Here is a 15,897-nt window from a genome sequence, read left to right as displayed (position 1 = left end):
AATTAAAAAACTCAACTATATGTTTTATGCAAGAGACAGATGTAAAAATAAAAACACTCAGAAAGCTGGAAATGAAAAGACAGTGCAAAGAAATAGCAAACAAATACAGGCATAAAAAAACAAAGATCCCAACAGTACTATAAGATTACTTCTAGGCAACAGTGACAAGTAAGATGAGGCATAATCCATTATAAAGAAATAACTTCTATAAAATAAATGTTTTCTTATAAAAAGAAATTTGATCTAATTGGATTCGAATTTCAATGAGGAAAAGCTCGTGTATAGACTGAGTTCAAAACCTGTTAGGAAAGGTCTCCCCAATACCTCATTCCACTTTTCATTTGGATACTACCAAGATCAGAGAGAAGAATATCATAATAGGTACTGCAAACATTAAAAATATTACTAGAAATATATAAACAACCTTATGCCACTAAATTTGAAAATTATAAAATGCACAAATTCCTAGAAAGTCACATGATAAAAACTAGAAAGAAAAAATGAATATTCTTCCATGTATCTATTTTAAAAATTGAAGCCTGAGCAACATAGTGAGACCCCATCCCTACAAAAAGCAACAAAATTTTTAAAAACTAGCCAGGTGTGGTGGTGTGTACCTGTAGTCCCAGCTACTCCAGAGGCTGAGGTGTGAAGCTCACTTGAGCCCAGGAGGGCAAGGCTGCAGTGAGCTGTGATCGCACCATTACACTACAGCCTAAGTGACAGAGTGAGACTCTGTCTCAAAAACAAAGAAAAAAATTGTATATATAATTTAAATCTTTTCCATAAAAAAATTAGGCTGAGATGACCTCCCAATTAATTATTCCAAAAAGAAATGTTTTTTGTTTTTAAAAAATGCCAATTTTATGCAAACTCTTCCAGAGAATATAAGAAGAGGGATCACTTCCCAGCTCATTTTACAAAGCCAGAAAAATCTTGATACTAAAACTTCAGAAGAAAATTACAAGAAAAGTGCAAGTCAATTTCAAACATGAATATAAATGCAAAACATCCTAAGCCTAATAACAACAACTCTAAACACTGATAAAAATGATAATACATTACAACCACATGGGGCTTACTCCAGGAATTCTAGATCTGTTTAACATTCAAAACATCAAACAGTGAAATTAATCACATAAACCAATCAATATGATACACTTTATTAACAGAATAAATAATAAAAATTACTTGATCACTTAACTAGGTAAAGGAAAATAATTTGATAGAATTTAATATCCATTCATAAGAAATAGTCTTAGTAAAATAGAAATAGAAGCAAATTTCCTTAATCTGACAAATAATATTTACAAAAAAGCAAGTATCACACTTAATGGAGAAACATTAAAAATGATCCCTTGTATCACTAATGAAACTGGAATATCTGTTATCAACTCTATTCAAGATTGTATTGGAAGTTCTAACTAGTAAAATAAAACAAGGACAAAAAATCAAAGGTTTAAAGATTGTTAAGAAAGAAAGAAAGAGAGAGAGAGAAAGAAAGAAAAAAAAAGAAAGAAAACTCTCATTGACAGATGACATGTTTATTCACATGTAAAGTCCAAAAGAATCATAGATGACTTAATAATTTAAAAATATAACTGAATTCAGAGTGAATACACAAAATCAGTTTATTTCTAATACTAGCCAAAGATAATTAGAAAATAAAAATTTCATAAATGACACCATTTACAGTAACATCAAATATCTAAGAATCAATTAAAGATATATAAGATCACTAGACTGAAAACTATAAAACCTTAATGGATGAATACATAAGATTTGTGGAATTATAAAAATATTAATTCTCCCCAGTTGATCCACAGACTTACATCCTAGCAGCATAAAGAAAATACTATTGATGGGCATGTGGCAGAAATTTTAAAATCCGAAAAGGTTAACTGTAATTATATTAGAAAACCTAACAGAGTTATTAAGATTAAAAACAACAAAGAATTATGACAGAAAGGAGTGGCAGGGCATTACTTACCCTACCCAGAAGAATTTTCATTCATAATAATGCAAACTCTGATTATTTAACCTATTTACCTAAAATTGTGATACATCTAGGTTGAGAGCATGACGGCAGAGAAAGAGAACTATGTAGTCACCTATCCTTGGGGAAAGCAAAGAAATAATGGTTAAAATTAACAAAGACGTAGCCTAATAAGTATATTAATTAGAAATATGAAGAGAATTATAAAGAGATATGATAAGAATTAAGAATAAAACTTTCTGGCACAGACTAGAAGACTTAACTGGAGTAGTAAACTACTGTTTTGAGAAGTAGTTTTTAAAAACACTATTCGATTTTTTTATCTGTATTCCTATGTTACTCAGAGAAATAAAAAAATTTCACAGATCCTTCCACATGACAGTTTTCATATTTTTAAAATGAACTAGAAAAATACATGATAATTATTGGTAACTATGAACCAACAGCCTATTATGCATTCCTTAATTTTTTCTTTTTTCTTTTTCTTTTTTTTTTTTTTTTTTTGAGACAGGGTCTCACTCTGGAGTGCAGTGCCCTGATCTCAGCTCACTACAACCACTGCCTCCTGGGTTCAAGCAATTCTCATGCCTCAGCCTCCCAAGCTGCGACTACAGGCGTGCGCCACTATGCCCGGCTAATTCTGGCATTTTTAGTAGAGATGGGTTTTCACCATGTTGGCCAGGCTGGTTTCAAACTCCTGGCCTCAAGAAATCTGCCTGCCTCAGCCTCCCAAAGTGCTGGGATTACAGATGTTGAGCCACTGCATACTGCATCTAGCCTCATTCCTTAATTTTTAAAAATTCACATATAATGTTTCCATTGCAATTCTTCCCTCCATAAAGACTGACCATATCTCCAGACTCTCTTGGACTCCAGCCCATCATCTTTTACTAGCTCATCATGCAACAATTACTTTAAGACTATAAATTTTCAGGCCGGGCGCGGTGGCTCAAGCCTGTAATCCCAGCACTTTGGGAGGCCGAGGCGGGCGGATCACGAGGTCAGGAGTTTGAGACCAGCCTGGCCAATACGGTGAAACCCTGTCTCTACTAAAAACACAAAAATAATCGGGCGTGGTGGTGGGTGCCTGTAATCCCAGCTACTCAGGAGGCTGAGGCAGGAGAATTGCTTGAACCCAGGAGGCAGAGGTTGTATTGAGTCAGAGATCGCGCTGTTGCACTCCAACCTGGGCGACAGAGTGAGACTCCGACTCAGAAAAAAAAAAAGAGTATAAATTTTCTACTACTCAAATTCATATTTTATTATTTTTAAAAAATATTGAGCTACCCTTTATTATGTCCATATTTCTGTCAATGACATCATTCTCACACTTTATTCTAAGATTCTTCATATAGGCAGAGCTGATAAGTCATTAAATTTTGTCAATTTTTTATTTTTATTTTTTTGAGACAGAGTCTTGCTCTGTCGCCAGGCTGGAGTGCAGCGGTGCGATCTTGGCTCACTGCAACCTCTGCCTCCCAGGTTCAAACAATTCTCTGCCTCAGCCTTCCAAGTAGCTGAGCTTACAGGCACCTGCCACCATGCGCAGCTAATTTTTTTTTTTTTTTTTTTTTTTTTTTTTTTTTTTTTGTATTTTTAGTAGAGACAGGGTTTCACCATCTTGGCCAGGCTGGTCTTGAACTCCTGACCACGTGATCCACCCGCCTCGGCCTCCCAAAGTGCTGGAATTACAGGCGCGAGCCACCATGCTCAGCCATCAATTATTTTATGACCAGCATAAAACAGACCCTTATCACTTATGCCCTAACTTCCTGTAAGTTTCTTCAATGATCTCCTAACCCTGTCAGTCCTCATACTACATACAATTGACAGACTTCTGTCTAGAATATTCCCGCCATACTTCTCTGCTTTTGAAGACCACTTGCTCTCTGACTCTTCTGGTGTTTTTTTCATTGCACTTAACACAACATGATACATTATCTATACATGTATTTGTCTGACTCACTTCCTATCCTCACACTAGATGGAAAATTCCACAACAGCGGGGACTTTGTCTTGTTCACTGCAGTACCCCACTGCTTAGAAAAGTACAAGTTGAAGCCTCAATAAATAATTTTTAAATGAATGAATAATTTAAGTCACTAATTCAACAAATTTACATATTAGGCACTTATATAACAGATAAATTGTGGATGAAGCAATGAATAACCTAATACACTTGTGATCAGAAAAGAAGAAAGAAGAAACACTAAGGAAGGTCTCTAAATCCAAACTTGGTAAATCAGGGGTTTTCTGAACAGAAGAAGTGACTTCTGTGTTCTTGATGTCACTTGAGAGATGAGTAAGAAACAGCCAGCTGAAGGATGGAAAGGAAACAGCATGAAATCTGATCAAGGTATGCAAGGGTCAGGGGTAGTGAATGAATAGCATATGCAAAAAACCTGAAAAATGTTCCATATGATTTGAGTGTAGAACAAGAGAAGGTGAGGCCAAAGAGGTAAGCAAAAGGGCTTGGCAGTCATGTTAAAGAGTTCTGAATTTACCCTAAAAGCTACCAGAAAGCACTGAAGGGTTTTCAGCAGTATAACACTATGAACACTATCAGACCATCACCCAGAGGAACACGTGGCTGCAATATGAAGAGAGAAGGGAACAAGACAAGAAGTACTTGTACCCAGGAGTTCAAGACCACCCTGGGCAACATAGTGAAATCCCATCTCTATGAAAAACACAAAATTAGCCAGGCATGGTGGTGTGCACCTGTGGTCCCGGCTACTCAGGAGGCTGAGGTGGGAGCATCACTTGAGCCCAGGAGGTTGAAGCTGCAATGAGCCATGATTGCACCGCTGCACTCCAGCCTGGGTAGCTAAGCAAGACCCTGTCCCCAAAAACAAAAACAAACAAAGAAACAAAAGACAAAAAGCAGAGAGATGAGAGATGAGATGAAATGAATGATAATTACCTAGTCTCAGAATGGAGTAAGAGAACATTCAGGAGGTAGGATCAATAGGACTTGTTGGCTACATAGACGCTTGGAGTGAAAGATAGGAGGAGTCAAGGGTGATGCTCAGGTTTCCAGCTTAGGCAGCCAAGTGGACAGTGGTCCTTTCACTGAGATAAAGCACATCCAATAAAAGGCAGATTTGATCAGATGACAAAGGAGTTCACAGAGATAAAGTGATAGATTACAGTGCTGGTGAGACTTCCAAGTGAACAATGTTAGTAGGAGAATTGACACTAAATGACTGAAGCTCAGGATGAAGATATAAATTTGGGAATCATTAACATATGGATGATAACTGAAGCCATGGGAATGAGTGAAATCACCCATGGAGGGTTTACATACAAAAAGGAATGCATAGAATTCCCTGGGGAACCTCAACATTTTAAAAGACAGATAAAGAAGAACCTAAGAAGGGGATTGAGAAAAAAAAGTATGGAGGAAAACCAAGAAAATGCAGAGTCAAAGAATGAAAGCGAATGTTTCAGAAAGAGGGGTAGTCATATTGTTTAATGTTAAAGCAGGGCAAGAAATTTAAAGACAGCAACTTGTCCATTCAGTTTAACGAGGAACATCAGCAATCCTGATAAGAACAGTTTCAGTGAGAACAAAAGCTATTATTTCAGAAATATAAACATACAAGTAAGAGGTAAAGCAGATAGTAAACACACACACAATGCCAAGAAGTTTGACTTTAACAAGAAAAGAAAGAGAACAAATGCTAAAAGGGGAGCAGTGAGGTGGATAATTTTTTTAAGATGGGGTGGATTTGAATACATTTAAATGCTTTGGGAAGAAGCCAGTTTAGAGACAGGTTGAAGATAAAAGGTAAGTGACATATTCTATTGGATGGGGTCTCTGAGAAGGAAGGAGGAAGTGCATCTGCAGAGTACACGTGTTGGAATTAGCTTTAGGCCACCAGGAGATACCTTTAAGTTCAGTTCTGATGGGTAATATAAAAGCTACTCCCTAGTTTAAAAAGCTCTAAACGTTTCTTATGTTTAAAATTTAACACAAATGCCTCAGTCTACTTAACTTATTTATATTTATTGAAATAAATATAAATTTAAAATAAAATACTCTTTTAAATTACTGAATTACTCCCCGCCCCCTGCAAAAAAAAAAAAAAAAAAAAGAACTAGTAATAGAGCTATAGAAAGGAGTCCCCAACCCCCAGGCCACAGACAGGTAGCGGTCCGTGGCCTGTTAGGAGCTGGGCAGCACAGCAGGAGCAGGAGGTAAGCATTACCGCCTGGGCTCCACCTCCTGTCCAATCAGAGGCAGCATTAAATTCTCATGGGGCACGAACCCTATTGTGATCTGCGCATGTGAAGGATCTAGGTTGCATGCTCCTTATAAAAACCTAATGCCCAATGATCTGAAGTGGAATGGTTTCATCCCAAAACCATCCCCCTCCCCCTCACCTGGTCCATGGAAAAATTGTCTTCCACAAAACCAGTCCCTGGTGCCAAAAAGGTTGGGGACTGTTGCTACAGAAGGTAAGCTGAAACTGGAAAGTATATAACTTCTTGATAATCTTTTAATTTGGTACAACCCTTTGGAATCAATTTGCTGGTATGTATCAAAAATGTAAACATTCACACTAATTATATTTCTGGGAATCCAGCCCAAGGAAACATTATAAAATATTGTTACACAACATTTTTTACATTTTAAAAATATGTCCAGCATATGTTACATGCCTTTTCTAAAGATTTCCTCAAGCCTCCTAGCAACAGTAACCTCACTTTTCTTAAACACCTATAGCACTTGCTTGTACCACTCTACTATTCCTTTGGCACTTTGTATATGGCATCTTCTCAACAGTACCCAGAGTAATATTTTTAAGTGTTATAGGATACATCCTCTATTTTCTCTGCTGAGGCAGTCAATTTTTCTGTCCAGAGCAAAGGAATATATCCACCATGAGACTCTGTGCTTTAACTTATCTGTTTGTCAATCATTAAGAACATTATAATGAGACTATACTAGAAATAACTGTTAGAGATTAGAAACAAGAAAATGTTGCTAGAATGCCTGAAATAGTAACCCTCTGGGTTTTAGCAATTGAAAGTTGAACTATTTCATACACTTTTCATATATAGTGACTTTAAACGGCACATTTAAAAAATTTATCTTCAACCAGGAAAGTTTCTTCTAATACATTTTAAAACATTCCTTCTAAAAGAAAAGGCTGGCTTCTAGAAAAGTAGGTAAAGGAAAGTTTCATATCTTTGCAAGGGGAATTGGCAAAATGAAATAAAAGGAAAAAAAAATCTAAGATCAAGTGAAAGATTCAAATCTGCTTCTTTACTGTTAAACAATTACTCCTAAAAAAAAGTGAATATTCTGCAAGAAATGTAATTAATACTCAAAGACTGTCAAAAACACAAAAGCCTTTTATCCCTCTATAATCTAATAATTAAAAGGAAGAAGTAATAGTTCAAAGATGAAGCTTCTTAGGTTTGATGCTAAAAGAGAAAAAGAAGGAATCAAGAGACCAGATAGTATCAAAGATGACAGCAGCAAAGAAATAAGAAACAGAAATGGTAGTTCTTCATATTATAAAGGGGGTAAACTAGGAAAGCCATTGTTACCAGCAAAAATTACAACTCAATTACACTAAAAAGATCTTGAGATGTGTTTTATGCATCTAACTGAATAAGGATATTTCAGTGATTACTGTTTGGGATAATAGTCTGGTAATTGGCAGAGTTCCCTCCTCCCCACTACAGGGGTCTTTTTAATCTAAAGAAAAGACAAGCAATCATCAAATACACTGATGCTACATACAAAGATGGCTGGCTACTACCCTGTTAAAACTAGGTTTTACAAATTCCATCACTACCTTATAATTTTAATTATAAGTAGAAATCACTGAATTCTGTTTAATACTTTTCTTTACATACCCTAATTTGCACTTTTAAAGTTAAGGCATTTTCAAGGAATCAATACATTAAAAATTCATAATTTATACATTTTATAGAATTCAAATTAGGCTGCCATATAAATGACCTGGGCACAGGATGTTGGTCATAAAAGACAGAATTATTATTTTTAATGATTGCTTCTCATCTAAATTAAACATTTCAGATCTTTTCACAGTAAAGCCTAGTTAATATTCAGAAGCCTAATCCTAGTTATAGGCTTCAAAATTCAACACTTTAAAAGGAATTACAATATCATTATCTTGAACATCTTATTAAAAGAATGTGATATAAAGAATAAAAACATTTATATCTATGGGAACCTCAAAAATAGAAACCTCATTTTCTAATTCATTTACTCTATGATAAAAATAACCTCTCCAATTGGAATATTTGGCAATTTATATTACCAACCAAATTCAATGAATCTAAGTAATGGGTAGCAAAATTGGAAGAATCATTTTTGCCTATGTATATTTTGCCAACGATCTCCTCAATTACAATAGCTGATTAGCAGTCATCTGCCATATGTATATCAAAATAGAATTAAAACCAACATCTTTCCTTTACTAACAAACTGAATCTAAACTGCTAAACTGGAAAACTTGGGATAACAGATCATGATTTTTAAAACATTAACATGAAAATTGTCTTTTTACTATTTTCCCATATTCTGCCCAGTGCACAGTCCTATTGGTGAGACAGTGGTCAAATATTACCTCACTTCTTACACTGAAGATAAAGAAAGAGGAAAGACAACTAATGTCTTAGCACAATCAAAAGCATCCAGCAAAAATTGTCAGGTACCATAAGGATAAAGTAAAAAACAGCCAAAGCTTTTGGAGAAGTGGCCTGCTAAATAATTTTAAACACTTCCTGTCTATGCAAGCTAAAAGGAAGATTAAACCCTCAAAAGATCTGGGTTGAAATGACATAAGCTTTTTGGGGAGAGATGGAGGAGATGGAACTTAGGTTTTTGGACACATACCTTTCATTTGAGAATAATCTCATACACCATAATAAAAGAAGGAAAACTTAAAACTATTCAACATACCAAAGAACAAGGAGCAACTAGTCTGGTTATTTCAACTTTAAAACTGTAAGTTACCAGTATCTCTATAGCCAGATAAACACCCAGTAAAAAATTACCAGAGTTTTTTAAAACTGTGACTGAATTTAGGTGCAGAAAATAATTAAATTACTGTTAAAATGGACAGAATTTGCTAATCAGTTGATCTTTAAATAAAACATTTGGGTTTATAGACTATATTGAGAATGATTTGGCAAAGAAAAGATGAGGATCAAATCTATTAAATACTATCTGATCTCATAAAGAACTCAAATTTCCAACGTGGAATGATATTATTAATTAAAGATTACATTCCACCTTCTTTATCTTTCAGAATTTTTGAAGCAAATCTGTTTTACCCAATTACATACTTTCAAAATTTTCCATTAATAAATATCTTTGTGGGGAAATGATTTTTAAATCACCAAAAAGTCAAAGGACAAGATGTTCAAGACTTTAGATAGTATCTGAGAAAGAATACAACCAGGGAATGGCTTTATCAAGGTGGACAAAGTTCAGAATGCCAGAATTCCTTCCCTGTTGTAATGAATATACTACTTCCTGTGGTTTTGTGACTATCACTGGGTGTGGTAGTAAAACAGAAGGGAAAAGCCTCACACAGAAAGCTGAATGGCCCAAAGAAAACCTAAGTGGTGACAAGAGCCTAAAGGCACATGCAGGTACGCATCTTTTATGTTGGATGTGATACACTTACATGGCCCCTGTTGAATCTCTTGGGGACCAACAGTAAAGCAAGTTTAGAACTTCAAATCTTGAGACATCTATAGCAAGATGCTGATCCAATGTGGCTCCAAATATCTTCTGTTTTCCTGGCTCACCTGAAGAGGAAAAAACACTACAGAGGATGTGGGAACTGAATTTCTTTATGTAGTTTCTTCTAGAGCAACTGTCTGAAAGTTTTGGCCCAATCCTTTATGAAGTCTGGAGATGAGACACTTGAAGGACTAGTGAAAAACAAAATTCAAATGAAAAGGTGGAGTGAGACATCTAAAAGGGGAATACGAGAGCAAAAGATAACCGTCGTAGGTAAATCAGTGTTTCTAATCCTTAGCTGGACTCAGGTGGGAGGAGGCAGAGAAAGGAGAGAAAAAAACGCACAGATGTTTCTCCCTCCACTCCCTCACCCCAATTGCTACTAAAAATTCATGAACTACCTAGGCTTTTTGACCACAATTAGGGAGTGAATAAGCAAGGTTATGTGGAAGGTTTAAGCATTTTGTCCAGTCTCCCTCCCTGGGCTATATGGCATTAATAGGCAGCAGGGAGGCCTTTCAGGTAATGCTTTTTTTCTAAGAAAAGATTCTAGTGGAATACAGCTTGAAGCAATAAAGAAAGAGAAAAATAAATTGAATTTATACAAAAATGGAAGTCACAGGACAATATACCAGATTGACAAAGTTTATCTAATTCTGTTTTTCAAAAGGGGTGGGACAGATTTCACAAAATAAGAAATCAGAATAAAAAGTAGTCTTAGCTTCCAAATAATAGAAAATATTTTTAAACTAAGCAACACAAACTACATGCTTCATTCTTCTATGAAATATTATCCTTGGAAAGATAATCTTTAAAAAACTAAGATTAGGAGAACCAAGTCTGATGTATATTACCACACGAAAAGCATAAAAATTTAGTCCATATTATGAATTAGATTCATTCTTAATTAACTTCTTAAATATTTTCTTAAAAATATTTTACCTAAATTTTGCATACTCCAGCATTCATGTAATAGCCTAGGACATAAAACAATTTTCTTTCCAAATACACTCCATTTTAGCCAGAATTTATTTGAATTATGTCTGGTAAAAATACCAGCATTTTTCTGAAAAATAAGATTGGAGAAAGAATTAGATCCTTACCTGACGTGGCTGTTCATTCATTCGTTGAGGGTCTGATTTCACTTTATTACTAGGATGATTTGTGACTTTGGTTACCGGTTGTTTGAAAATTGATGCTGTTTGTCTGATTGGCAATGTTGTATTCAAGTCTGGTTTACCCTGTGAATATAAATTTATTTTTATTTAAAATTATATAAACACAAGCAGATGACTTCTTACAAATTCAATATCTATTACTTTAAATCAAATTATTCCAAACTTCTCAGTCTATCGCAGCATTTTGAATACTCTAAAGTACATTTTAAGCACCTAATACGTGACACATGTATGACGTTTCCTCAAAATAAATGAAAAACTTTTTGTAGACTTTTTTTTTTTTTCTTTTGAGACGGAGTCTCGCTCTGTCGCCCATGCTGGAGTGCGGCTCACTGCAAGCTCCGCCTGCCGGGTTTACTTACGCCATTCTCCTGCCTCAGCCTCCCGAGTGGCTGGAACTACAGGCGCCCGCCACCAGCCCAGCTAATTTTTTGTATTTTTAGTAGAGATAGGGGTTTCACCCTATCAGCCAGATGGTCTCTATCTCCTGACCTCGTGATCCGCCCGCCTCAGCCTCCCAAAGCGCTGGGATTACAAGCATGAGCCACCGCGCCTGGCCAGCTTTTTGTATATTTTTAAGTGTAAGAAAATTCTCTCCATAAATTTCGTATCTGATGAGCAAGGTACTAGTGACTTTAAATGAACAAATATGTTTAAGGTTGGTTTATACAAAAAAAAAAAAAAAAACTTGGGCTTTTGTTTGTTTGTTTAGGGACAGGGAGGGTCTCACTCTGTTGCCCAGACTGGAGCCCGGTGGCATGATCACAGCTCACGGCAGCCTCGACCTCCTGGGCTCAAGCAATCCTCCCACCTCAGCCTCCCGAGTAGATGGGACTATAGGCACGTGCCACCGCACACCAGGCTAAGTTTTTGTATTTTTTTTGTAGAGATGGGGTCTCCCTACATTGCCAGGCTGATCTCAAACTCCTGGACTCAAGCAATCTGCAGTCCTCAGCCTCCCAAAGTGCTGGGATTACAGGTGTGAGCCACCACACCTGGCCAAGAACTTTAAGGATAACAATCAGGATAGCAACCATTTCTACATTCTGAGAATGGAGGGAAATATTGGCATACTTGGGCATTAAAATATAAACAACCTGATCAGCAATTAGGAGGCCAGACTTACATAAAACCACATAAATTAACCTTTTATATAATAATAGGTAAGTAGAAATGGTAGTTCTAATTCCAGCAAACAGAACTCAATTTAGAAAAATGTGATGTTCCTTATTTTTAGTATACAGTAGGTCTTTGAATAATGTCGTTTTGTTCAATGTCATTTTGTTATAATGATGAGAAAAAAATAATCCATTCCCAGCCTAAGCCCATCTATGTGACGTTGGCATGTTCTCCCCAGGTCTGTTTGAGTTTTCTCTGTGTACTCCTGTTTCCTTCCACATCCCAAAGATGAGTGCGCTTTAGGTTCAGTGGTTCATCCATATGGTCCCAGCCTGAGGGAGCGTGAGTGCAACCTGTGATGGGAAGGGGCCCTGTCCAGGGTAGGGTACCAGGGACCCCGAGTTGCTGGGAGAGGCTCTGGCCACCCACGACCCTGAACTGGAATCAATGGGTGAATAATAATCTTGTTTATATTAATCTTTCTTAAATGTGTGGAGAGCTCACATTAATTTCAATGTTTATCATTAGAAGTGTTTTGGTCTTTATTTAGAAGTTTGGGATGTTTTGTGACCAGAAATATGCCACAGGAACTTAATTTTTGTTTATATCAATTAGCCTAGAGTAAATATGTTTCATTACACATCATACGGCTAAAAGTCAGTTTCCAAGAACCTATCAACAACATTGAGGACTTACTGAATATTATATTTAATACTTTTAAAGGAGACTTAACACTGAAGCTTCGTAAAGCCACATAACTTATTTACCTAGTTTTAATCAATCAATCAATAAAATCTAAGATGTGTTCCAATGAGGTCAAAATGTGACCAGAATTGCTATTAAATTAATTTGCAATATTCTTAAGAAAGAAAAGGGAGAAAACACAATTATTGTTTTCTGAGATTCTGGCAAAAAAGATGAAGTTACGTGTACCTGAAAACAAAATACATCTGATATATTTTTGATATTTACAGGATATTTGATGAACTTTACTACTACCCCACATAGAAACTGTAATGTCAACTTCCATGCTCCAGAACAGGGGTTCTCAAACCTGAGCATGCATCAGAATCACCCAGAGGGCTTGTTAAAACACAGATGACTGACTCTCACCCCTGGCACTGGGCTTTCGGCAGGTCTGAGATAGGGCCTAGGAACATGCATTTCTATTAAGGTCTCAGGTGTTATTGATGCTGCTATGCCCGGGACCACACCTGGAGAAGCACAGCTCTACAACAAAGATTGCAACTTGATCACAGGTGGATCAAGTCCAACCCAGAGATGAGTGTTCATTTTTTAGTGCCTTTAATAAATTAAGTCAGCACCTAAAAATCTAGAGTTTTCATATAAAATCCAGAATTCTAGCTTCTCTTAAAAACTGAAAGATCTAGAAATACTGGACTTGGTTTGGCAATAATAGGCTGTGACTGGTTAGAAATGGCTGTCCAGTAGTGGCCTCAGGGTCTCCTGTTGCAACATTCCTCAACAACTCATATTTGCATTACCTGTCTGGGCCCTGTAGGCACTGAGTTTGTGACCTCTACTTGAAGAACATCAGCATGCCTAGAAAGATAAGCCTCACAATAATCTGACAACTATTACAATTACAGTATCCTTTAGATCCACTATTAAATGTGTCCTCACCTCTACACCTCCCCACACAACACAGCCCTCCTCTTTGTTTATATTGGGCAATCCTGTCATTCCTTTATCTCATTTTTCCCCCAGTGTCTCCGCTTACCTTTAAAAGATATACTCATCTTACATGACTCTAACAGTATTATTTCTAAGGTATTTAGCTTTAACTTTATGGATTGTCAAAAAATATGTAAAATGTACAAATTTGGCTGACAAGCTGCAAAGTAACCACTTAGGTTGCCAACTCTACAAAGTGTGAGGCTCAGAAGTACGCAGTTTAAATGCTCTCCTGGTCATTCTGTGATGCAAAGAAAGTTTGAACACCTCTGATTTATGACATCTAGACTATCTGGAGGCCCTAAATAAAGTCATCCAACCTATTAATGACAACAGGCAATATTCAGTCCTTAAGCAGCTTCACACATAAATGCTTAGAGGGAACTTCTTGTCACTAATTAGGTATAATCAATATGTATCACTAAAGGATACCTTGTTTGGCTTTTAATGTTTTTGTTTTTGAGACGGAGTCTCACTCTGTCACCAGGCTGGAGTGCGGTGGCGTGATCTTGGTTCACTGCAACCTCCATCTCCTGGGTTCAAGCGATTCTCCTGCCTCAGCCTCCTGAGTAGCTGGGACTACAGGCACACACCACCACACCCAGCTAATTTTTGTATTTTTAGTAGAGACAGGGTTTCACCGTGTTGGCTAGCATGGTCTCAATCTCTTGACCTCGTGATCTGCTTGCCTCAGCCTCCCAAAGTGCTGGGATTACAGATGCAAGCCATGCACCTGGACTTTGTTCTTAATAAAGAATGATATACTCTGCTGGTATTAGAACAAAGGTGGCATCACGTGTCTACTTAGTAGACACACAGACGTATTTGCAACTGTCTGCATGAGTAAACATATTCAAACCTCTGAGATTCTCATTATTACCAAGGATGACTGGAGGCAGCAGGAACTACTCTAAACTGTTTTAAACTATGAATCCTGAATCCATGAAGACTGGAAGGAAGCATGGAATATGTCAAACTATTGATGCTATTGATGCTACACTGGCAAGATGGACGTTTTTCCATTCACTTACGTTTCTGTGCAATAAAAAAAATTAAAAGAAAAGCCTGGCTAAAATACTTAAGATACACAACTAACTTCCATTGTCTAATGAGACAGTTCATTCCCCACTGGTACAGAATGAGACATTATTCAAAATATGCTGCATTATTCTTCACTCAATCTTATTTTGGTTTTTAGGATTTTTTCTCCTTTTAACTGGCCTAGAAGCTCTGACAACAGAAAGAATGTCTTTAGTTTTCTAAAACAGTATCACATGAAGCTGAGTAATCTGTAAAGCTGGACTAACTAGTTTTCCCAGAAACCGTCAATTCTTTTACCTCTATCCTGAGGACTGCCCTGAGTCACTATTAATTTATGCCCAGTTGTATGTCTGAGTTTTTCTACAGTTTAGTTTAGAATCTAAAGGACCAATCTACCATCAACTTCGGAGTTAAAAGCCAGACACTTTTTTATGGGACAAGATTAAAGCTTTTATGTATATGCAATCTTCTTATAACTTCAATATAAGAAAAAGTGAAGTGGAAATTCTTTGTTACAAAATTAAACTGGCAAACACATTCTAATATCAGAACTAAGTTTCCAACTTTTGAAAAATCTATGTACAGACTAGTCCTCATATCAAAATGTAATAAATTTTATAATGTGTATATTAGGCTGAAAGTATTGTTCTTGAGGATCTATTTTATCCCCCTAGTTGCAGGAAGGAACATAAAATAAATCTTTATTTTTAAAAATTTTACTTCGTCTTTCCAATAAGTATCTGAGATATATCATTTGTACATTCCCAAAGGACAAAATACAAAAAAATTAATTTTTAAAAACAGAAAATCAAGGACAAGGAAAAAACAGATATCCGTTTGAAAAGATCAGTAGTGATACTAGAGCTGAGCATCAAATGTGGATCTGAATTTTCAAGGGGCCTGGGCAAAGAGAGAAACATTCAATTACACAGATATCATGGTCAGAAAGGAGGACGCATACCAAGTAATGAGGAAAACAAAAAATGTCTAGGTATTAAATCTAGAAGAAAATCGATAAAGGCACTAAACTTCACAACAAATATTAAGCAGATTTCAAATGCTTTTTTCTTTTTTAGTGACTTTCCATAAAAACCAAGAACATAAGACTTAAAGGACAAAATTATTGGCACCTAGGG

General features: G+C 36.3%; 1 protein-coding gene across 1 annotated transcript in view; it reads right to left on the bottom strand.

Annotated features, from left to right (window-relative positions):
* MBD2 (methyl-CpG binding domain protein 2) overlaps window positions 1-15,897 on the bottom strand; it is a gene marked incomplete at its 5' end in the record, with an annotated part of 57,146 nt that overhangs the window by 30,351 nt on the left and 10,898 nt on the right. The window contains one exon of the mRNA XM_011950997.1: window positions 10,832-10,969. Within this exon, the coding sequence (XP_011806387.1) occupies window positions 10,832-10,969 (138 nt within the window). The remainder of the gene's footprint in view (window positions 1-10,831; window positions 10,970-15,897) is intronic.

The sequence above is a fragment of the Colobus angolensis genome, unplaced genomic scaffold (genome assembly GCF_000951035.1).
Source record: "Colobus angolensis palliatus isolate OR3802 unplaced genomic scaffold, Cang.pa_1.0 Scaffold312, whole genome shotgun sequence".
In the NCBI taxonomy this organism is placed as follows: Eukaryota; Metazoa; Chordata; class Mammalia; order Primates; family Cercopithecidae; genus Colobus; species Colobus angolensis.
Note: the sequence above shows the minus strand (reverse complement) of the source record. Positions and strands in the feature narration are given on the sequence as shown.